This window comes from Mustela putorius, unplaced genomic scaffold, assembly GCF_011764305.1.
Source record: "Mustela putorius furo isolate JIRA1106 unplaced genomic scaffold, ASM1176430v1.1 tig00003859_pilon_pilon_pilon, whole genome shotgun sequence".
In the NCBI taxonomy this organism is placed as follows: domain Eukaryota; kingdom Metazoa; phylum Chordata; class Mammalia; order Carnivora; family Mustelidae; genus Mustela; species Mustela putorius.
This window is the reverse complement of record NW_025422011.1, coordinates 2400080-2421476: the sequence shown is the minus strand read 5'-3', so window position 1 is coordinate 2421476 and position 21397 is coordinate 2400080. Positions and strand designations below refer to the sequence as shown.

At 58.8% G+C, this 21397-nt stretch overlaps 1 protein-coding gene across 2 annotated transcripts; it reads right to left on the bottom strand.

Moving 5' to 3' along the window:
• On the bottom strand, positions 1-16505 carry TP53I11 (tumor protein p53 inducible protein 11). 2 transcript variants are annotated; one of them, XM_004763189.3, is made up of 8 exons: positions 16323-16505; positions 6319-6392; positions 5409-5568; positions 4748-4806; positions 4462-4510; positions 3974-4070; positions 2889-2990; positions 1-2371 (listed from the first exon to the last, which is right to left on the bottom strand). In XM_004763189.3, the coding sequence occupies exons 3-8, from the start codon at positions 5535-5537 to the stop codon at positions 2238-2240; spliced, it is 570 nt and encodes a 189-aa protein (XP_004763246.1). In that variant the 5' UTR covers positions 5538-5568; positions 6319-6392; positions 16323-16505; the 3' UTR covers positions 1-2237. The 2 variants fall into 2 exon arrangements, with proteins under 2 accessions (XP_004763246.1, XP_004763247.1); XM_004763190.3 differs by lacking the exon at positions 16323-16505 and adding an exon at positions 15639-15929.
• Positions 16506-21397: the final 4892 nt, after the last annotated feature.

Here is a 21397-nt window from a genome sequence, read left to right as displayed (position 1 = left end):
TGATGGTTTTGCACTGGTTTTTGTGACCGTTTCTTACAAAAAGAAGGAACGAAGAATAAATAGTGACTGTGAAGAAAGGTGGTCTTGCTTGGGCGGGGTGGGAGAGGCAGAGGCGGGAGCTTGGCCGGAGGGCGCTGGGCTCCAGGGACAAGGATAGAGAGTGGTGGGCTGTGGGGGGGGGGGTGTCTCCACAAACCTTCAGGGTGGAGCACGGGCCCACCCTGGGTTTCCTCAGATGTATGGGCCCCCCTCCCCATTGACACTGCCCCCATCCCAGCAATGGCTCCTTGCTTAGTGTCCCCCACACCCCCCATGTCCCCAGACCACTGGCTGTTTGCCAGGCTCCCTCTCCCTGGGCCCAGCTCTGATGTCTAAGCCAGCAGCACAAGCCATCCCAGCAGGCCCTCCTGACCAAACCCCAAGGGGCAAGGCTGAGCTCGGCCCTCCAGCCTGCCCCGGTGCACCCCAGCGGGGAGAGGGGGGGTTGTGGGGGTGAGGCCAGCACAGCCCCCAGAGCCCCACAGTTAAGCTGGAACTTTCTACCTCCCTGCCATCGACCCCGGGGACACCGATCCATCATGCCCACTGGAGACGAGGACAAACCACCCATCCGCCGTCAAAGGATGAGACAGGCCTTAAAAGGCTGGGGTCGGACTGAGGACAGGAGTGTGGCCAGGGGGCAGTGGGTGCCCTGCCTGGTCAGGGCTCATAAGCAAGCAGCTGGGTTCTGAGTAGCGGACCACGCGACAGAGGCAGGAGACGGAGGTCAGGGAAGAGCCCAGCCTCTCCCTTCTGCTCAGCTGGTCACCAACGGCCTGGCCTTGACCCTCAGCTGTGGACCTGCAGCAGCCCCGCAGCTGTGCCAGGGACCAGATGCGTGGCTGCGGGCACAGCCAGGTTCCCGGGCACAGGTGCAGCCGGCGGCAGCCAGAGCTGGGCCATCCCCTGCCCACCAGCTGCCTTGCCCCACCCAAGACACTGGATTCCAAGAGGAGAAGCAAGTGTGGGGCCCTGGGCTGCCTTTGTCCACGCTGTCACCAGAACACGAGGGCCACCATGCCCAGTGAACGCACTTGTGTCCCAGAGGGAAGGAGCGCAGGGGAAGTGACAGACAACAGGGGCACGCACATGGGGGCGGGGGGGGGGGGGGGGGCAGGACAGGGGGGTCTTCGGCTCTGAGGGAGCCGACGGTCAGCCTCCTCCGGGGCACTTGGGGTGGGGGACATGAGCGCGGCCTGTGGAAATATTTGTTTCGTTTCCCTGCTAAGTTGGAAGGACACCCAGTCCCAGCTCGCCGGGTCTCGGGGGCAGCACCCCGGGGAGAGGCTGAGGGTAGGTGAGGGGCTGAGCCAAGCGCACCTCAGACCCTGAAGGACACAGCAAGGGACCAGGAGATGCTGCTGCTGCTTCTCTCTCTTCCTCCTCTCCAAACCCCGTCACTCACGGGAGCCTCCACGGGGTCCTTAATGCCCACTGCCAGGGCCGGCCTGCGGGGAGGCTGCTGGGGGCCTCTGGACCCAGGCCAGTTGGAGGGAGGGGACTCCTGAGTGCCTCCAGCAGCCTAGAGCAAGGCCCTAGCACAGAGCCCGTGGTGGCCGGGCTGGGGCTGGGCAAGGGCTCTAGCTGCAGGTGGCCGGTCTCTCAGGGGTCCCTGCCTGTCAGCCCCGCAGTGGGGCGGTGGGAAGGGCAGGGATGTGTGCGGAGGGATGGCCGGCAGCTCCCATGGGTGGGGAGGGCCCACACCGAGGAGGATGGGCGCAGGGTTGAGTGGCCAGCTCTTCGAGGCATACACAGAAGCCACGTTCAGCTGTGTGGGCACTAGAGTGGGGGTGGGGGGTGCGGGGAAGACAGGGAAGCTGGGCACCCCTCCCAAACAAAAGAAGGGTGTCCTGGCAGAAGGGCCAGAATCCGCTCTTTAGCCCAACACCCATGACTCAAGCTCTTCGGTCAGTGTCTATCCACGGGATCTGGAGGCCAAGAGAGCCAAAAAAAAGGGAGGTGCTGCTGTGTGGGGCAAAGGGCAGAGGTGCCGAGGCCTTGTCCCTCCCTCAGCCTGAAAGTCCAGGAGATCACAGCATGTGGGGGTGCCCAGCAGGAAAGGAAGGCGAGCGGCCCCACCTGCCTAGGGCAGGCCTGGTGCAGGGCAGGGTCCTTCCTGCCTTCCAGGAGCCAGAGGGAAACCGAGGCCCCAGGCAGGGTCCCCCTGCCCCACGGGGACCCCCTAGCCCAGCAACGGGCTAGACTTTCTTGGGTTTTCGGCCAACTTGGTAATAGTAGTAAACACTGATGGCGACAAAAAGGAGACGACTGGCCAGGAGCAGCAGGATCCCCAGGGACACGAGGCCTGTCTCAGCTAGCGTGGCGGTGACCACTGCGAGAGAGAAAGACCGGGAAGGGACAGAGGTCAGAGGAGGGGTGTGTGTCACAACTCCCAACACAGAATGACCTGCTGCGCTGGGGTCTCCTGCCAGCTGCCGGGCCTCAAGAACACATCTGGTCCCAAGTCCCCTGCGGGACAGATGCTGGGGTGAGAGGGAGCACATGGGCCACACTGGGTGTGCGCTGTCACACCTATGCTGGGTACACAAGGGAGTGATGGGTTATGGAAAGCTGCAGGTGCACGTGCGTGTGGGAAGCTGTGGGCATATGTATGTGTGTGTGTATGTATGTGGGTGTGTGTGTTCAAAAAGGTACAGGTACGTCTCAGGTGTGTGAGCACAGGGGTGCACACATACGGGTAAACACGGCCATGTGCGCCCCTCCCCCTCAGATTTCCATCCCCTCCTGGAAGCCAAGTCGGGGGAGCTGGAGAGCCAGGGGCCAAGCGGCCCTGCCCATATCCCCCACCCCATCCGTCTCCCCATTTCTCTGTCCACCTTGGGACTCACCCAAGAACTGGACCCCGAAGTAACAGGCTTCGGTGAGCAGAGTCCACCGGATGATAACCTTCTCGGCCGTGTAGAGAGCGTTCCACATGATCAGGGAGATGCCTGCGGTCAAGGGCAAAGAGCAGGCTGGGGGCAGGCAGCTTGAGCCACCCACCCCCTCAAAGCCAGGACAGGATCCCAGACTTCCACATCCTCCATCCCTACTCACACTCCCCAAATGAAAACTCATCCATCATCCAGCTTAACTTTATAACCCTAGGTCTCCCACTGCCTGAGTGAAGGGCTTAAAGGTATCCCAGTTGCTGCCAGGCCCTGCCCCCCACCCCTGGTACCTGGGCAGACACTTGGGGGATGGATATTAGTGCCATCAGCACAAGGTCGGGGACACTGCATCTACAGAGGCATGGCCTACCGACATGGGGGGGGGCTGGGCATCATGAGATGGGGCTGGAGTTGGGGCCCACTGTGGGATCTGAGGGAGGCAGGGCTGGAAAGGGAGACTGGATCCACACCACAGACCACCCCAAAAGCCAAGTGACAGGACTGGGCCTTTATTCTGCAGGCAAAAGGAAGCCATATAATGTTTCAGAGAGGAGGGGGGAATGCTACCTGGATGAGGCCTTAAAAGCTGTAATTCAGCTTCCTACCAGGCACCATGTGTGACTCAAATCAGAAAGGAAACAGGATGGTTCACGGGAGAGACCCAAGAGTGGGAGAGGTTTTGCACTGTGTTGATTTTGTCTCCTCCTCTAGGCGGCAAGGTCCTGGAGGGCAGGGCCAGGACCTCATTCATCTCTGCACCCTGATGACTGATGAGGGGAGGTGCACTAGGGAGTAAGCCCTCAGGAAGCCTTTGCCCAGATGATGTCAAAGACGCCACCCCGTGCACTGGGTACATTGCAGCAGTGGCCACAAGATGGCAGCACACACCCAGCAGAGCTAGACTCATGGGCTGAAGGGGGTTGGTGTGTGCTGAGAAGGGGAGGGGAGCCCCCCACCCCTTCCCACCAAGATAGGCTTCCCCGGCTCCTCTCAGTCTCTGTGGGGCCCCAGCTGCCCTTCACATCTGCCCCAGCAACACTCACTGAGGAGAGCCCCGCCGTAGAGACGGATGGGGGTCTTGCTGGTCACCTGGGCTCCGTCGAAGACGGCATCATAGAGCTGGTCAGGGAAGGCCAGAGCCTGTGGACACGGTGGGCAGTTCAGGGGAAAGTTGGAATGTCTCCTGGACATCTTTCCCCCCGGAAGCCAGGCTGAAGCGCCTTGACTCTCCCCCACACCCCCGTGCCAGGACAGAAGGCTCTAGGTTCCCAGAGGCACAGAGTCAGGAACATGGGTCCTGGGATCTAGTATGCTCCAGAACAGGCAGGGTTCAGGTGGGAAGGACTGGGACTCGGGAGGGGGCTAGAGAGCCCTGACAGGTAGGGCCTTAGCATGCTGGCCTTGGGGGAGAGGCAGCAGGGGCCCCAGGACGGGGAATGAACCTCCAGAAGAGGCCCAGAGGCGGGACACAGGGAGCCAGACCCAGGGCCAGGTCCCAGGGCCAGGGGTGAGGGCGGGGGTGGGGGCTCACCATGATGGCAATGCCGGAGAACAGCACAGCGGAAGCAAACTGCCAAACCCTGGGGACATGTGGAGAGAAAAGTCACAGCCAGGCCCCCCTCACTGCCACCCGCAGGGCCCAGGGGACCCTCTCCTCCCCAGCCAGATGTCCAGCGATGGCTGGCTTTAGAGAGAGGGAATGAGATGAGATGGAGTCACGGGCATGGGGAGACAGGGATGAAACTGACGAGGCGGGGCCTCACGCAGCACCCCACCCCATAGCCAGGCACCCACCCAAATGCACCCTGGACGCTCACCTCAGCCCCAGAGGCTCCCGAACGGCAAACTTGATTTCGTTACCCAAGACCTGGCTGATCTGTGGACAAAGAGGGGGTCAGGGGCACCCCCAGCCCATTCACTCCCTTCCCTGAGCCCCCCTGGGACCCACCTGGGTACTTCCACTTAGCCAAAGTGTCACCCAGGCTGGGAGGGTCACACTGAGGCCCCCTCCCTCTGCCTGTTCTTGACACCAGAGCTTACAGGAAACTGAAAATATGGTGGTAGGAATAAAAGCTCAGGGTTCAGCTGGACACGGGCTTAAAGCCTGGCTGTGCCCCTGCCTGGGGTGGCCTCGCACATGTCCTTGACCTCTCTGAGCCTCAGTTTCCTTATCGATAAAATGGGTTCATAACTATCTCCCAGGACTAGCCAGATTAAATCAGATTTATAAACCAACAGGCGCAGCAATGGGCACACAGTAAGCATGAAATTCATTCTAATGATCTTTCTTTTCGTCATTATTCCCCTGATATCTCCATGAAGTTCCTAGAAAAAAAATAATGAGCCAAGTCCCGGGGTTCCCACAGCTTCACAGACCGCGTCTGCTCTTCTCCCGAATGGCAGGCTGGACCCGCCTCCCCAGATGGGGGCTCAGAGGCGGACCGCAGGGTGAGGACGGCTTCGGACCCCTCAGCCCACCTTGGAGCGGTGCACCTCCCCGTCGTCATCCTCCCCGCCCACGCCGAGGATCTTGCGGGTCTTCAGACGGCTCACGAGGTCCGTCTGGCTGTGCTTCTTCATGAGAGGAGGGGGCTGCTTGGTCGCCATCTTGCCCTGGAGGCTGGTGTCTGCAGAGGGGCTGAGGGGAGACACCTGCCTCAGCCACAGGTCCTGTCCAGCTTCCAGACCTCAGAGGCAGCCAGACCTGACCCCTGGGCCTGCGGAGACGTCCCCTGTCAGCCTGGGGCAGCAGCTGGAACTCTGGGGGGCCCAGGCTTGGTATTTAGCTCTCTAACCAGCTGGCTGTGAGGGGAAGTCTCTCCCCTCCCTGGCCTCAGCTTCCTCATCTATAAAATGGGTGGGCGAGCATGTCCCGAAAGCCGTTCCAGCTGTGTGAGCCCATCTGGCCTCCATGGACACGGCACACCCTGAGTAATCAGGTGGGGTGGAGCCTTACAGAAGGCCCTAGAGGAGGGTGTGGGCCCAGGAAAGGCATTCAGGCCCCAGAGGAGACCACATCCAAAGGTTCCTGGGAGATGGGGGCAAAGAGGAGTCCGGGCCGGTCTTGCCAGAAGAGGGCAGATCTGCCCAAAGCCTGGGGTCCAGGCACCACACTGAATTTTTTCCCAGATCATCTCTCTGCCCAACAAGCCCTCCCTCCCTGTCACGCAGACAACCCCCTTCAAACCTGCCAGGTCTGAAAGTCTCCAGAGCCCAACGGAGCCAGAGGAAGGATGGCCTGGCGTGCTGGCAAAAGTTCTGGGCCCCTTCCTGTCAGGGACACCCACCACCGGCCTCTTCCCTACCCCAGGTCTGCTCATGATCCCCCACAAACCCCACCTCCCAGCCACCCCCCAGCTCCACCTCGGGCTGGGACTTGAGCACCTACTGTGTGCCTGGCACTGGGCTGGGAGACACAGAGATGAGTTGACTGCTGGTCCTCACCTTCAATCAGCACAAAACCTATGTGAAGGAGACAAAAATGTTGACCCCAGTGAGCCAAAGGCTTCCAAAACCTGGCCCAGGGGTGGCCCTGGGCTCCTCTATTCATAGCACCCCCCCTATCCCTGGCAGGCGATGGGAACTATTTACACCCATTCCAGAGAGGAGGAAACCAAGCTCAACGAAGTCCAACAGAGACGGGCTGAGTCACTCCAGTACCCCCCACGGCACTCCATGCCTGGCACCTCATTCTATAGAAGCCCACAGCCACCCTCCCGGAAGGCCGGAACACTACCCTCACTTACAGACAAGGCTCAGAAATCACGCGTCCCTCTGCTGGGCCTGCCGGACCTTGGTCGCAGTCACCCTGCCACCTTAGTGGTGTGTGGCCCCAACCAAGTCTCAGCCTCCAAGTCCTGGATCAGGGCTGCCAGAGGCAGAGATGGCCTCAGGTCCCCTCTGGTTTTCTAGCCTCCCAGTGTCTTAACACAAAACAAAGCACCCAAACAAACCCCAGGGCATAGAACCAAGCTGTAGGGGGCCTGGGAAATGTGGCTTTAGACTTGGGTAAGGCCTGGGAGTAGCTAAGCAGCTCCAGTTTGAAACTGACCACACAGGTCAGTCTCGGGGGTCTCCGCTAAGTGATGTTCAGCCCCCAGGCCTCAGTTTCTCATCTATGAAGCAGGGGTCGCTATGCGGTCCCCTCCCCACACACCACCGGGGCCATGGAGGTGGCCGGTGGTGGTGATGAAGGCAGATCCAATGCCCAAGGCCTTTTGATGGGAGGGGGGGTGTGACCAGCCCCACAGGAGAATGCAGGGTTTAACCACACTGTTCCCCAGGGGAACAGGCATTGTCCCCATGCCTCAGCACTTCCCACAACTTCTTGTGACTCCAGAGAGGCAACAACAAGCCCGGCGTCCCTCCCGCCGCCCAGTGGACCAGTTCCAGATGGCCCATGAGAGCTGGCCAGCCACAGCTGGGAGCCGCCGGGCCTTGCTGCCCTCAGCCAAGAAAGCACCGGGGAGCCCGGCCCTCGCCCCCCTTCCTTTTCTGGCCTCCCCTCTGGCCTTTCATCTTTTTCATTTACATACTGCAGAACCAACATTTTTTTTGCTGTTTTGCAGTTACAAGACTTTTAGCCAGTGTAGAGATGCAGAGAACGACCAACGGCGCTTTGGGACACCTGCCTTGGCCCTCTGATCTGTGGGCCGTCCCTCTAGCTTTGGCTCTGTTTTTTCAAACACGTTCTATAAATAGACTCATACAGACTAGAACCATTTGAGACCGGCTTCTTGCATTCCACCTAACGCTAGGGGCTCATCGGGGCTGCTGGGCGCCTTCCCCTGTCCGGCCCTCTTTAAGGCAGAGTAATATTCCACAAAGTAGATGGACCCGTTGGTTATCCAGTCACTCACTGGAGGACATCTGGGTTGTTTCCGGAGTTTGACAGTTACGCATAGATCTCCATCCCGCAGCATAAGGTGGCACTTGGATCAAGCCCACCAGATCCCAGGCTGTCACAGGGACCCCTGCTCAAAGCATCAGCTGCCTTCCTCTGCCCAAAGAGCCCTCCACACCAACACACACTGGATACTCCCTTCTTCACTGCAAGCCTCAATCTGCAAAGCAAGGGCTCTGGGGGTTGGCAGTGCCGGCCTCCAGGGACAGGGTACGGCAAGGGGACTGTAGCATCCTGGGCTCCATCGGACACCGGCAAGACTCTTAGGAGGGACAGTCTTTATCCACAGGCACCTCCATCAGGAACTTGGGCTGGTGGGGCCCACTGTGGTCTCCTACGGAGCCCAGCCCCCAACAAGGAGCTTATCACCCCCAAAGGGCAGGCCTCCCGAGGAGAGTGGAATCCCCAGGGAGTATGATCCCCAGCACCTGTCTCAGCACAGCTAACCACTCTGAGCACTGAGTTCTGTCTCTTCTTCACCCACAGCACCAGGCTTTGCCTGGGAAGCCTAGGGCGGCCGCTGCAGTACCCTACGCACCTGCCAGGCCCCTCAAGGCAACCCACATACACGGCCCCCTCCGATCTGTCCTTGAACTTTCTTCCCCTTCCCGCTCCACAGGTGTTTTCAGGCCGGCCTCATTCTAACCTAAGTGGAGACAGAGGGCACCTCCCCCGCTCCGCTCCCTGCACCGCAGCTGGACCAGAGGTGCGTTGAGGTCCTGAGTCTGCCCTCTTACCAGCCGCAGGGCTTCGGGCTGCTCCTCGCAGCTCTCCCAGACTCAGTCTCTGCCCCTGGGAAATGGGGTTAATGAGAACACTCTCTCTGCACAAGTGCTGGAGGCTAAGGAGAGGGAACACCTGGGGTGCCCCGCCTGCTTCCCCCCACTCCTACTTCCCTTTCTTCATTCAGCCATTCAGCGGTGCACAATGGAAAAAGCCTGCCTGATAGGGCTGTGGCTTCCTTTCCAGCTGCCCTCTGGAGGGCCCTCGGGGCTTCACCCCTCCCCCAGGCCAGGCTGCCAGAGGCTAAGGGCAGGAGAGGGTGGAGGAGAACCTGCCAAGCAAGGAACCAGGACAATGTAGCTGCAGCTCCCAGAGCCCAAGTTCATGACCTTCTACATTCTGCTCCTGGCCGGCCTCTCTCACCTTGATTCCCAATAAAGCCAGCAAGTCCCTGTCCTTCTTCAGAGCTGTTACAGTTCTAAAACCACTGCCCAGCCAGGAAGGTCCTCCTGGTGCTCTGTTCCCTGTCTCGACCATCCTTGTTCTTCAGGGGCCTTCCCGGGACACAGCCTCTCTCTCCCTCCCCTGGACTCTCTGGGTCTTCCTGGGGACGGCCACGGCCCACTGCCAGGCCATATCCTTAGTCCTGTCACAGGCACCTGACTCCTAGAGACCCCGTGATCTGAAGGCAGGGCTGCTGTGTGGCCCAAGAATCTTCCCTCCGCATCTCTGCACACAGGATGGGGTGGGGGGTGCTCGGTCAGCACGGGCTAGTGAGTGACATCTGGGCCATAGGGAGCAGTGGGACCCACCCAGAACACTGGGGATCACACTCAGACGGGGCAGGGCCCAAGTGGAGACTCGGCTCCAAACCCACACTGGACGAGGCAGAAAGCTGAGGCCCAGAGAGGGCCACATAGGAGCCAGTGGCAGGCACAGGCAGGAAAGGGGCTTTGCAATCAGGCGGGCTGGCTTCAAATCTGACCTCTCCTCCTGGCCCGTGGCCTCGGATCCGTGGGTCTAGAATGCTGAAGGCATAGGAGAGTAGGTACAGATGGTCTTGGCAAAGGGTCTGGCCCATAGAGTGCCCAGGAAATGTGGGGGTCAGGACTCGGGGGCGGGGACAGTGTGGTGAGACATCACCATGCCCCCTCCGCAAAACGCTGTGGCCATCACTAGAAGGCCAGCATCCCAGGGCCAGGCTTTCTGTAGGTCTTGCTCACAGAGTCTGGGACACTTCCCGGCGTGTGAGGAGCTCACCAAATACCTGTCACCAAGTCATGAGTTGGGGAAGGGGTGGAGAGTGCCCCTCCCCGGTGCTGGCCAAGGTCTGACTCCCTGCAGCACTGCCCCCCCACATGCCCCTACCTGCCCTCTCATCAAGTACAGGGACATCTGAGCCCAGGAAGAACATTCCCAAAGAGCTCCCCATGGCAGCAAGACAGAGGGGTCATGACTAGACAAGAGGCCAGGAACAGAGAGGCTTACCAGGGGTGTGGGTGTCAGGGGAGAACAGGGGGGCATATACTCAATGATTAGGCAAACTTGGGCTCAAACTTCAAGTTTTTCTCTTGTCTGTAACCTCAAAAAGTTTCCTAACCACTCTGAGCTTCCATTTCTGCCTTGGTGGAAACCACGGTACTTGTTTTTAGCTCACAGGGCTGTGACGAGGCGCTGAGCAAGGGCAGTCAAGGGGCCTGGCCCCTCCTGCAGACTCCTTGCTGTCCTTGCTTATGCGACAGGCTGCCTAGGCCCTGCCAGGGCAGGAGGTCGGGTGGGGCAGGAGCACGGTTCCCCTGCTGGTCCTAAAGGACCTCTCCCCACCCCACTACAGCCTTCCCAGGAAGCCTGGTTTCCATAGAAACCATCAGGCATGGAGACTGTGCCCATGAGGGCTGACTTAAAAACCTGACCAGCAGTGGGGGGGTGGGGGGAGGGTGGAGGCGGAGGAAGGGGGCCCGAGGCCCTGCACACCCACCAGCTGCCAAGCCTCCCGGTGATGCAGGAGGGAGTCGCTGCTGCATTGAGCGTCACAGCCAAGAACGACTTCCTTTTCCAATAAGACCCTTTGTTGGAGGGACCATGCCCCCCACACCATCCCTCCCCATCTGGTAGACACTGCCCCCGAGAGCATCTGTCCGAGGGCTGGAGGCAGGGAACAAGTACTTCCAGACCAGGGATTCATGGCAGCCCCCACAACAACCCTGTGAGAATGGCTGTGTTGTCACCCCCACTCTACAGAGGAAGAAACTAAGGCCCGAGGGACTTACTCAAGCTTCTCAGAGCTGACACTGGGAGTGAGTTAACTACACTGTAAATAACATCCTGAGAGAAGCCCGTGTGTGTGTGTGTGTGTGTGTGTGTGTGTGTGTGTGTGTGCAGGCGCTGGGGTGCTCTTTGGTAAACCTGACCTCTAGGAAGAACTAAGCCCTAAGCCATCTTCCTCATCACATCGGCCTCTTGAAAGCCCCTGGCAGGTTGCCAGCATCTGAACTCCTTCCTTCCTGGGGTCTAGGATCCCTTGGGTTAAGGCCCTGTGACCCCAGCAGGACCAGGGAAGGGCTGCAGGGAGACCCATTGTTCTCTTATCAGGGTGGTGTAAAATAGCTGGAAACCGGGTGTGGGACAGGGCAACGAGGAAAGGGGGCAGCGAGAGGAGCGAGGAGCGGAGGCAAGGAGCGAGGGCCAGCAGGGAGCCCAGGGAGGCTAGAGGGTCCAGAGGCCCCGTCATCCACCCCCGTGGCCCCTTCCTGGGGCGGCCCATCAGCTCCTTGGCCCAGAGGCCCCTCCAAAGACCTCCAACCCAGAACCCGCCAGCCTGAGCCCTCAGGCAGAGTGACTCTCACATCTCAAAGGCTGTGCTGAAGGGGTGTGGGCGTGGATAGACCCACGTTCATTACCAGCCTGAGGCCGTGGGGCAAGTCAGCCTGAAGACCCTCCATTCCTGTGCTATAAATGTGGGTCACGCTGCCTGACTTACGAGGCTGGGGCAGAATTACAGCCAAGCTAGGAAGTCACAGGACACAAAGGGGGCTTGCTTCACTAATGCGTGACTGGCGTCATGACTGACGTCATCGCAGTGGCCCCCAGGTGCGGGTCTGGTCACATGGGTCTCGGGGCGACAGCAACAAACCAAGGCGAGGCTACACGCCACAGAGCTTCCTGGCGGTGTGTCCCTCGAGAGCAGACTTATTCTAAAGGCTGAGCCCGCCTGAGTCAGCCTTGCCTCTCCAGCAGACCACGAGCCCTGCCAGCATCATCCATCACCTGCCTCACCCCCACCTCCCACCCCCCACCCCTGGGGCTCAGGGTGGATGTGAAGGGCGGGGCAGGGCAGCAGGCAAGCCCTGGCAGTGGAGAGGAGGGGGCAGGATCTGAATCCCGCTGTGGGGACAGACCTGGTCCCTGAGACAAAACCCCGACTCAAGAAAAAGAAGGCACTCCATGTCCCATTTCCAAGAATGTCCAGGTACACGGAAGCTGGCATGGTGCCCAGTGGGGAGACAGGACAGCTGAGGTCCCCAGAGAGTCTGTCTACCACCACGGCAAAACCAGGGCCCTACTCTGGGACTCAGTCGCCTCATCTAAGAAAAACTGAGAGTGTGGTCTCCATCACGTTCAACAATGTGGCTTTGAAATCCACACACCAACAGGACATGAGGCCCTAGCTCCAGCTGCCTGGCTGCCCCCGGGGACACACAGGATTTATCTACTGTTCTCTTTCTTTTGAAGGTGCCTAATTGCCAGAATGGCAGAGGGAAGCCCAAACTTTTCATCACAAATAAACATCTCCAGAGCTTCAGGGACTGAAAGTAAACACGCCTGCACGCCAGAAAGGCTGAGACAGACAGAACAGAAGAGGGGTCCTCCCTGGGCCTCACACCCCAGGGTCTGAGGGTGGTGGGAAAGGGGGAATCCAGCCCCCTGACCAGCAGCTGTCACCATTCAGATGTCATGGGGGGGGGGCTTTTCCCTATCCCTGCTGACGCAGAGGGTGAGCACAAGGGGAATTTCTATTCTTTTCAACTGGGAATGGGCCCGTCCCCCCAACCCCACCAGCCCAGGGACCATGTCAGGGCTCTCAAAGGCAGCTGGTGCTTCCAAATCCCATGGGGGCCATGACCATGGGGACAGCCTGACTTCTGGCTGCCCTGGGGCCAGGGCTGGGGTGAGGAGGTAGCAGACACACTCCATCCCCACCCCCCCACCCCCAACCATCGCGCCTCCTACCTCTCTCTAAAATTCTGGGTGGGTTGGGAGAGGCAGGCAGAAAGGTCCCTGTACTTTTCCGAGGATGCTATGGGCTAGAACTATAGTCCAGGGCCGACCATCTCCCCTAGGGCTTGGGGCTCTGGCTCAGGGTCAAAGGAGTAGATCAGGACTCAAAAGGCCTGTGCTTAAATCCTGCCTCTACCATTTATTCGCTGCATGGCGTTGGGCCAGTGACACCATTTCTCTGGGCCTCAGTTTCTTCAGCTGTGAAATGGGTGTAATAAGCACACCTACCACCTACTGATGAGAAGATGCACAAAAACACCAAGAATGGCAACCGTTTTATAGCGAATGCTCAGTAATAACATTGTTGGTATTATTCTCAGGCTAAGAGACTCAGCTTCTTTGCCTCAGTTTCCCCCTTGACCATACCAGCTTCAGTCCCCTTCTAAGGGTTGTATGCGGATGCAGAATGGGGTGTTTACAAGGGGTGGACTTAAGAAGGAAATGGGAAGGGAACAAGGGTCACTCGTGTCAGGAGAAAGACATTGTCCCAAGGCGCTCACAACGGATAGGCAGGGAGAACCTGGGGAGATGGCTGATGGATGGGTGGCAAGGCTGCGGATCCCCTTGAGGTACTAAGACTGCATGGCTCCCCTCCACGTTACTGGCACTCGGCCAGGCCTGACCCTGGCAGGGATGTAAATCGGTGTTCCCAGTGAGTAGCTGAGATACAGAGAAAGTGCAAACAGTATGGGCCAGGAGGCAGAACCTCAGGTACCCCATCCTGCTGCTTCATGTCCTGGGGTGACTTACATGTCATTGCTGAGCACCACTTCCCTCAACTGCAAAAGCGGCATGCATCACCCCTTTTCAGTCAGCCTTGCCTCCTAGCTCTGCCCTACCCCCTCACTCCACGAGAATCACAGTGGCTCCTTACTGTTTCTCAAATATGGCGGACACATTTCAGCCTCAGGGCCTTTGCACAGACCATTCTCTGCAGGATCTTTATTTCCCCAAGCTATCTCCACAGTTCATGCTTTCAAAGCCTTGGATCAAGAGTCACCTCCTCAGGAAGACCTCCTCAACCACCTTGTTTTAAATGGAAACCCCGGGGCACCTGGGTGGCTCAGTGGGTTAAGCCTCTGCCTTCCACTTGGGTCATGATCTCGGGGTCATCGGAGCGAGCCCCGCATCAGGCTCTCTGCTCAGCGGGAAGCCTGCTTTCCTCCCTCTCTCTGCCTGCTTGTGATCTCTCTCTCTCTCTGTGTGTCAAATAAATAAAATCTTAAAAAAAAAACTAAATAAATAAAATGGAAACCCCACCCCTGGCATCAGTACTCCAGACAGTCAACTCCCCCACCTCACCTCCCAATACACTAAATAATTTACTTTATTATTTGTCCTTCTACCTTTTAAGTGTCAGCTCCATGAGGGAAAGAGTCTTTGTTTTGTTCTCAACTGTCTCCCAGTGCCCAGAACTGTCCAGCACTCGGTTCACTAAACCACCTTTGGTATAGGGCCCACAATTTGCTCAATCAGTGAAAGTAAAGAAGAGTCTTGAACTATGTATATCAGAGGTCACTGCTAATTTCATCCCTCTCTTACCCTCACACAGTGAGGGGCAGGCCCTTTCTCCAGAGCTGGTGGGGGCCTATCCTCAGATTTGGGGAGAGGGAAGGCAGCAAAGTACAGAGTTGGAGAAGCTTCAGCTGGAGCCTGGAGGCAGGCATCCAACAGGTGTTGACAGCCAGACATGGGCGAAGGCCTTTGGTTGGGCCTCAGCCCTCCACCCCAAATTTATAAGGACTGATTAAACCTACAGCGTGTGGGCAGAAAAAGAGAGGTCAGGGCAGCTTGCTTCCAGCTAATGGAGCCAGAGGGGACCTCCGGGACCAGGCAGCCCATTCTGTAGACAGGAAAACAGAGACCTGGTGAATATACAGTTCCTTATGTCCTAACAACCAACAAGAAAAACTTTCCCTCTTCCTGGGCTGAGTGTGGGGCTAGTGTGAGGCTTCCGCTAAGGAATGGACAGTGTTCCTTCCTGGCGCTCCACCAGCACCTCCCACCCCATTCCACTCTGTGTCCCTGGGATCTCTAGCTCGCAGGAAGAGAGGGTCTGCAGAGGGTCCTGACCCCCTCTGCACGGGCCACCAGAGGTTTAGGTCCAAGAGGCCGCCCAGTTGGGGTGGGCATCCCTGTGGCCGTGATGCCTTCTCCTAGCAGGACGGCCCCACCAGGGAAAGTTTGAAGGAAATCAACCAGAAAGCGCGGGGCGATGGTGGGAAACCGAGGTGGCACTGGTCGTCCGCGCTGGGCTCCAGAGGAGCCCCGAGTTCCCGGCCTCGGGCCACTCCTGCCCCCGCCCACCTTGCTCCAGAGAAGAAACCCGCTCCCCTGAGGCCGCGTGGGGGCGGCGGGAGCCGGGCACTGGGTGGGGGCGGGGAGGGCGGGGCAGGCAGGGCTAGGGGACGCAACGCAAGCGCCGGACCCTGTGGGGCGCGCCCGGGATGCGCGCAGGGTTCCGGCGTTTCCTCGATAGACACCCCCACACACCCCGCCCCGAGGTGGATGCGACTATTTTGCTCCTGGCAGGGACCCCCCAGCCCACCTAGAGCCAAGCCGATGGCCCCACACTGCCCCCTTCCCGCTGAGCGCGCGACTTAGGGGAGACTGGGGAGCGTCCGTCTCCACCTGTGCTTCCCGGACCCTCCCACCCAACAACTGGGTCTTAGGCGCGGCCACGGTTTCTGCCTCCCCCCACCCCCAATCCCTCCTTCCCTCGCAGGCCCGGAGACCAGGGTCTCTCCCGGTCTGGCTTCTTCTTCCGCCACTGTGTCCTTTATCTCCTAGCTCCAGGCACTCACCCACTTTCTGAGACCCGGGCCTGAGAGCTGGGGGACTCCAGGCGGGGAGCTCCGGGCTGCCGGACGCCCCCACAGCCCGCCGAACCAGTAGGTCCTGCCAGCGGGAACTCCGCCACCGCGGTCCGCGGCTCTGCGGGGGCGAAGGCAGAAGGAGGGGCACTCGCAAGTTTGTGCCGCGCACTCCTCGGACCGGGGAACAATGGCGATGTGGGGGGAGGGGACAGAGAACCGAGCGCGGGGACAACAGTCAGACCCCAGGGAGACAGAAACTGCTCTTGGCTCTTTCTCTCGTGCTCCGAAGCTGAGGGGGAGGCAGGGGGGGAAATCAACAGTCCAACAGGGAGGAGACACCGAAGGGAGAAAGACGGGATAGAAAGGGAAACCGAGGCAGAGGGAGGGGCGGTGCGAGTGGAGACCGCCAAGGGAGGTAACCGAAGGGGCTCCGGGGCTGCGCCTTTTGGGGGGGCGGGGCGGGAGGCGACCCCTGGATTCCCGGCATTATCCGCCGGGGTCAAGAGGTCCTGGGGCGTCCAGCTGGCGCGCACGGGGTCCCCAGGTCTGCCGCGGTCCCTGCGGGCGGCAGAAGCCCCGCCGGGCCGGGCTGGGCTGCGCTGCGCAGGCACCGGCCGGCGGCGGGAGGGGAGCGTGCGAGGCTCGGAGGCGGCGGCGGGGAACAGAACTTACGTTCCTAGCGCATGCTGGCGCCGGCGCTGCGCGGAGCTGGCGAGCCAGGGGACTCTCGGGCCCTCGGGAGCCTCACATCGCGCCGCCCGCGCGGGGCAGGGCAGGGCAGGGCCGGGCCGGGCGGGACTGCGCGCGGCGTCCTGCGCGGCCGGGGTTTACCCGAGTCTGGCGGCCCGCGCTGGTCCCTCCTCTCGGTCCCGCGCGCAAGCCAATGGCGCGCCGTCCCCTCCCACGCGCCGGCTGCCTCGCCCCCGAGGGTGGCCGCCCGGGGGGAGGGGGAGAGGGGTTGGGGCCACTGGGCTCCGGGGCTCCCCGGCCGAGGCTTTCCTAGGGACTGCCTGTGGGGGGCGCGCTCAGGCCCCGGGAGAAGGCGCTGGAGAATCGCCGCGCAGGAAGACTTTCTTGGCAAGTTCTGACGACTGCGCCCCTTTCGTGAGACTCTCAACACCCCCATAGGTTGGCAAACCACACAGTCTTAAATATCCTCGGGGTATCCCCTGGGGCCTAGGCCAGTGTCTAAAATGGAAGGGACTGCTTTGGCTGGTAGATGCCCAAGTGTGGAGGGAACACAGTGACAACAATGGTCACCATCTGCTGAGCGCCCGCTCCGTGCCAGGCACCGTGTGCTCAAGGAGTTTCGAGCATTAACTCATTTGATTCTCACAACAACCTACGAAAGCGGAATGATTAATCCCATTTTATAGATGATGGTCAGGGACTTTTGATTTGGGCTTCCAGCCTTGACCCACCTTTCTCTCCCCTTCCATAGGACAGCCACCCCTTCCACATACACACCCACTTTCTTCATCCTCCACCCTAAAATCTGGTCTCCACGATGTTGCCCTAAACTGCACTGTCATGGGACTAAGATCTTATCTGGGACTCCTGGACACGTGGTGGGGGGCATGGTTGTCAGACCTTTTATCTCTACACATCCTGTGGGGGGAGGAGGGGGAGGATGTGGCTTGGGGGTCCTGGAGGCTCTCTGGGAGCCCCTCAGCCTAAAAGAACCAGGTTCCTACAAACAATGCCCCCACTCACTCTGGGCTCATTTAAGCCCCCTGTGACCAGTAATGTGTCTCTCACCCCAAATCCCACCACCACGCACCCTCCTTCTGAGAAAAATGCCTGGTTCTCTTCATCTTATCTGATGGTTGTGGGGGTGGGGACAGAAGGGCAAGGTTGATGACAGGCTCCATTTCATGAGATAAGTAAATAGGGCAGGTGGGGGTGAGGTGAGGGGTTGCCCTGGGTCTCTAGCGAGGTGGGCATTTTGACTCTGGGTCTGAGCTCTTTCCACATTAGTTCCTGAAGGGTTAATCAAGCAGTCTCTGGGACTAGACCAAGGGCCCAGATTCAAATCCTACCTCAGCCATTTGGTGACTGTGGGACAAGTTACTCAACCTCTCCATGGCTTGTTCCCCCTGCCTACAAAATGAGGTGTCCCAGAGTAGAAAGCGTCCCTGGTTGTGGAGCAGCAGCTGCACATACTTATTGAGCACTGACTGCCAAGAAGACTCTCGCTGCCCTCCCGGGAGCTGGGACTGGGTGGGAGAGGCTGTGCCCTTTACACGGAAGTAAAGGGAACATTACCTGGCTGGCAAGAGCTCTCAGCGGCAGAGCTGTCCTGATTACCAAGGGAACAACTCTGATCCCGAGGCCCCTCTGTAGCCCCCAGTGCCACCAGCCCTGCTTCCAGACGAACCCGTCAGGCAGTGATGGCCAATAATGAATGAGTAAGTGAATGAACGAATGAATGAATGACTAGAACTACAGATCAGGATTGCTCCTAAGTGTGTTGGGTGAATCACAGACCCAAGATCTCCCTGACTCGAGGCTTCAGTCTTTGCAACAACTCAGAGGCTCAGCCCGCTGCCTCAACAGAGCCAGCTCAAGCTGGGAAGATGAATTCCTTTTTGCCTCTTCTGTCTTCCCAGCATGCAGGGCTCTGGGTTGCTGCCGGGCAGGTACCGACCTCACTACTGTGAAGTGTCACCTCTGATTGTCTCCCTTGACATGGAGGCACTGCCAGTGCTGCCTTTAGTGTGACCATTGTATATACTCAAGTCCCTGACCTTCCATCCAAAGGAGGAGCTCTGTAACAATCACCCCAAGGTGATGAGGCGTTGCTCTAGTAGTAGTGAGCACCCTGCCACTAACAGCATGCAAACAGAAGCCAGGGAAGAACCAATGACAGTGCTAGAGGCGGATTCACACCTTAGGTGGCAAAGAACGTAGATAAGCTTTGAGCCCTGTGGGTCTTGATTTTGTGTTCTCTGTTTCTCAAACCCATCCGCAGGGAACCTGGGAGCACAGACTGTCCCCCCATCCTCATTAAGGAGGCAGTCTTGTCTGAGGCCTTCCTGTGTGTCAGGCCAGGTGCTGGGTTCTGGGGCCCTGGCGGTGAACAGGACCCAGTCCCTGTCCTTGGGGAGCTCCCAGCTCCTGGGAGACAGAGGCACACACAAACAGCCATGAAGACAGCTCCTGGTAACAGGCGAAGGGCTGGGTGGGCAGGAGGACAGCGACGAAGCTATCCATTACCCCCACATCTGCACTCCCTAAAGCGCCCATTAGACACTCATGCTCTCTTCCTTCCTATAGAGTTTTCTGAAGTGATGTGCGTCTAGTCCAGAAACATTCCTTGGATTGCCATTCTGCTCTTAACTTCTCCGTTACCTCATCTTTATCTTTATACTGGGCACCAAAAAAGTTCACCTTGCAGGGTTGTCATGAACTAGAAACTGACATCCATCAAGTGCTAGATGAGAACAAGACAGCGCTAGGCAAGGACAGCTGCTCGGAGCTGCTGACCATGATGTGTCATTATTTGCAGCTCAAGAGGAGCCTTGGTGAAGAGGACAAGATGAGGGGACTACGGCCCTGGTTCCACTCCCAACTAGCTGTGTGACCCTCTGCAGCACCTGGGAAACGGATATACAAAAACACCTGCCTCTGGGAGCTCGCCATCGTCAAGTGAGGGATTAGATGAGAAAGATCTGCTGATTGGAAATGCTGATTCCTATTAAGATCATGCTTACTGGGATTCTCTTTGTGAAATTGGGGCGTGGACGTGGAGACTAGGGCCAGCCAGCTTGGGGAGGGTCAGTCCCCTCTAGCCTCCCATTGGAGTCTAGGAACAGCCAGCCCCGGGCGCCCTCAGCAGGGGCAGCAGCAACCCCCATTGCACCTGTGTGTGTGCACATGTGCATTTGTGCAGATGGGTGGCATGTGGGTGGGCGTGTGGCTGGAGGGTGGCGTGGGCACAGGAAATGCCAGTGTCTATGGCCTGAAATCACTTGTGGATTGTGAATCCCTGGGGAGGAATGAAATTGCAACTGGATTTGGAAGATGCAGCAGTGGGACTAGTGTTTGGTACCTGTGGAGGGAAAGGGGGCGGAGAGGCTAGGGGAATGCCCAGTTGGACTATTCTTTGGGGCTGGGGCCTGGGCTCAGCAGTGACCCCCTCCCTTGGGATGGGGGTGGGGCACAGAGATGATGAGGCTATCGTCAGAGACCCCTGTGGCTGAACCCAGGGGTTTTAAAGCAGATAGACTGGGTTCAAATCCTAGTTATGAATCATGGGTCAGTGCTTTCATTTCTCGGAGCCTCAGTTTCCTGGTCTGTAAAATGGGGGGGGGGTGGATAGAGCCTACTGTTACTGGGAGTTTAACCAAGAGGACAGATGTTAAGCTCTTAGCAAGGAAGAAGCATTATTGTTGATATTGGTAGTAGCAGCCAGAAGGAGAGAGGGAGAGGGACTCCACAGGAGCGGGTGCTTTTGCAAACTGTAAAGGTTGTTCTGAAGCTGCCAGGAGGAGCACTGTGTTGGACCAGAATGAGGGAGTGAGGGCGAGGAGTCGAGTTTTCATAACCCCTACGGGTTCCTCTTCCTGGTTCCCCTCAATTCCTCTAGAGCTTCCTTCTGGGTTAGAGAACCTGCCTGGTAAGACCTTCTGGGGGTTTCCTCACCACTGCTGGGTGTCACAGGCTGAGCCCAGCTCTAGGACTGAGAGGAGCAGGTGCAGGAGCAGGCACTCTGAGGCAGGACCCCCCCCCCACACTGCCTGGACCCTGCCTCCAGCCTCCTTGCCTCCACCCCACTCCCTGGAGGCTGCCCTCCCCCTCGTGTGAATCATCATCATTGCCACCTGCTTCTCACCTGTGGGAGAGACAACCATCAGGAGGGGGAGCGGCGGGGTGCCCCCAGATGGTTCTGGCTGTGCTGCTGACCAGGGGCCAGGATGTCCCCCCTTCTTGCAAGGCAGTGCCCCACCCCCTACCCAGCATAGTCGGTCAAGTTTGGGACAAGGGCGTCACCCATGCCAAATAGATTCCGATTCATTAAAAAAAATCTGCCTTGGAGAAGTGGTTCTCAAAGCAGGGTTATAGGGAGCATGTTAGGAAAGCAAATTCTCTGTCCCACCTCATATCACAAACTCTGGAGGGCAGGAGTCGCTGGGGCAGCACTCTGCATTCCCACAGGCCCTCCAGCTGATTCTCCTAGGAGCTAAAAAGTCTGAGAATCATGGTTTCAGAGTTTGCAAAGCAGATTCTTAAGATTCTGTCATTCAAACTGACGCCTTGGTAGTCTTCGGCCCATTTTACAGGTAAAGCTAACTGAGTCTCCCTTTGCCAGATTTCCCATCAGGGAAGTGGAAGAGCTGGGCCTGGAACCCACCGAGTGTGGTTCCGGAGTAATTGTGTTTGCATTCTCTAGACCAGAGTGCTGGCCAAGGTGGGGGGCGGGGCTCTGAGCGGAGGGACTGGGGGGGGGGTGGGCAGGGGGGACAGAAGGGCGGGCTGTGTTGATTGTTCCCTGCGAGGTGCTCCAGCCCAAATCTACATAAATAAAGCCCAGCCTGCCATTTTGAGTGATCGGTTTATTAATACTCACGGGGCGCTGCCGAGGCGGATCTCAGCAACAAAGGCGGCCGGCCTCCGCGCTCCGGGGGCATCATTACGTAAAGGCTCGGAGGAGCAGCGCAGAGTCCAACGCTAAGGGCAGGCTGGGGGACTCCGGGGCACCTGCAAAGGAGTCCTCACCCCTCGCGCTCCTCCTCCTACACCGGAAG

Coding starts and splice junctions, on each gene's coding strand:
- TP53I11 (XM_004763189.3), bottom strand. CDS start 5,537: ATGGCGACCAAGCAGCCCCCTCCTCTCATGAAGAAGCACAGCCAGACG. Junction 4,807..5,408: donor GGGAGGTGCACCGCTCCAAG/GTGGGCTGAGGG, acceptor CTTTGTCCACAG/ATCAGCCAGGTCTTGGGTAA. Junction 4,071..4,461: donor TCTCCGGCATTGCCATCATG/GTGAGCCCCCAC, acceptor CCGTGTCCACAG/GCTCTGGCCTTCCCTGACCA.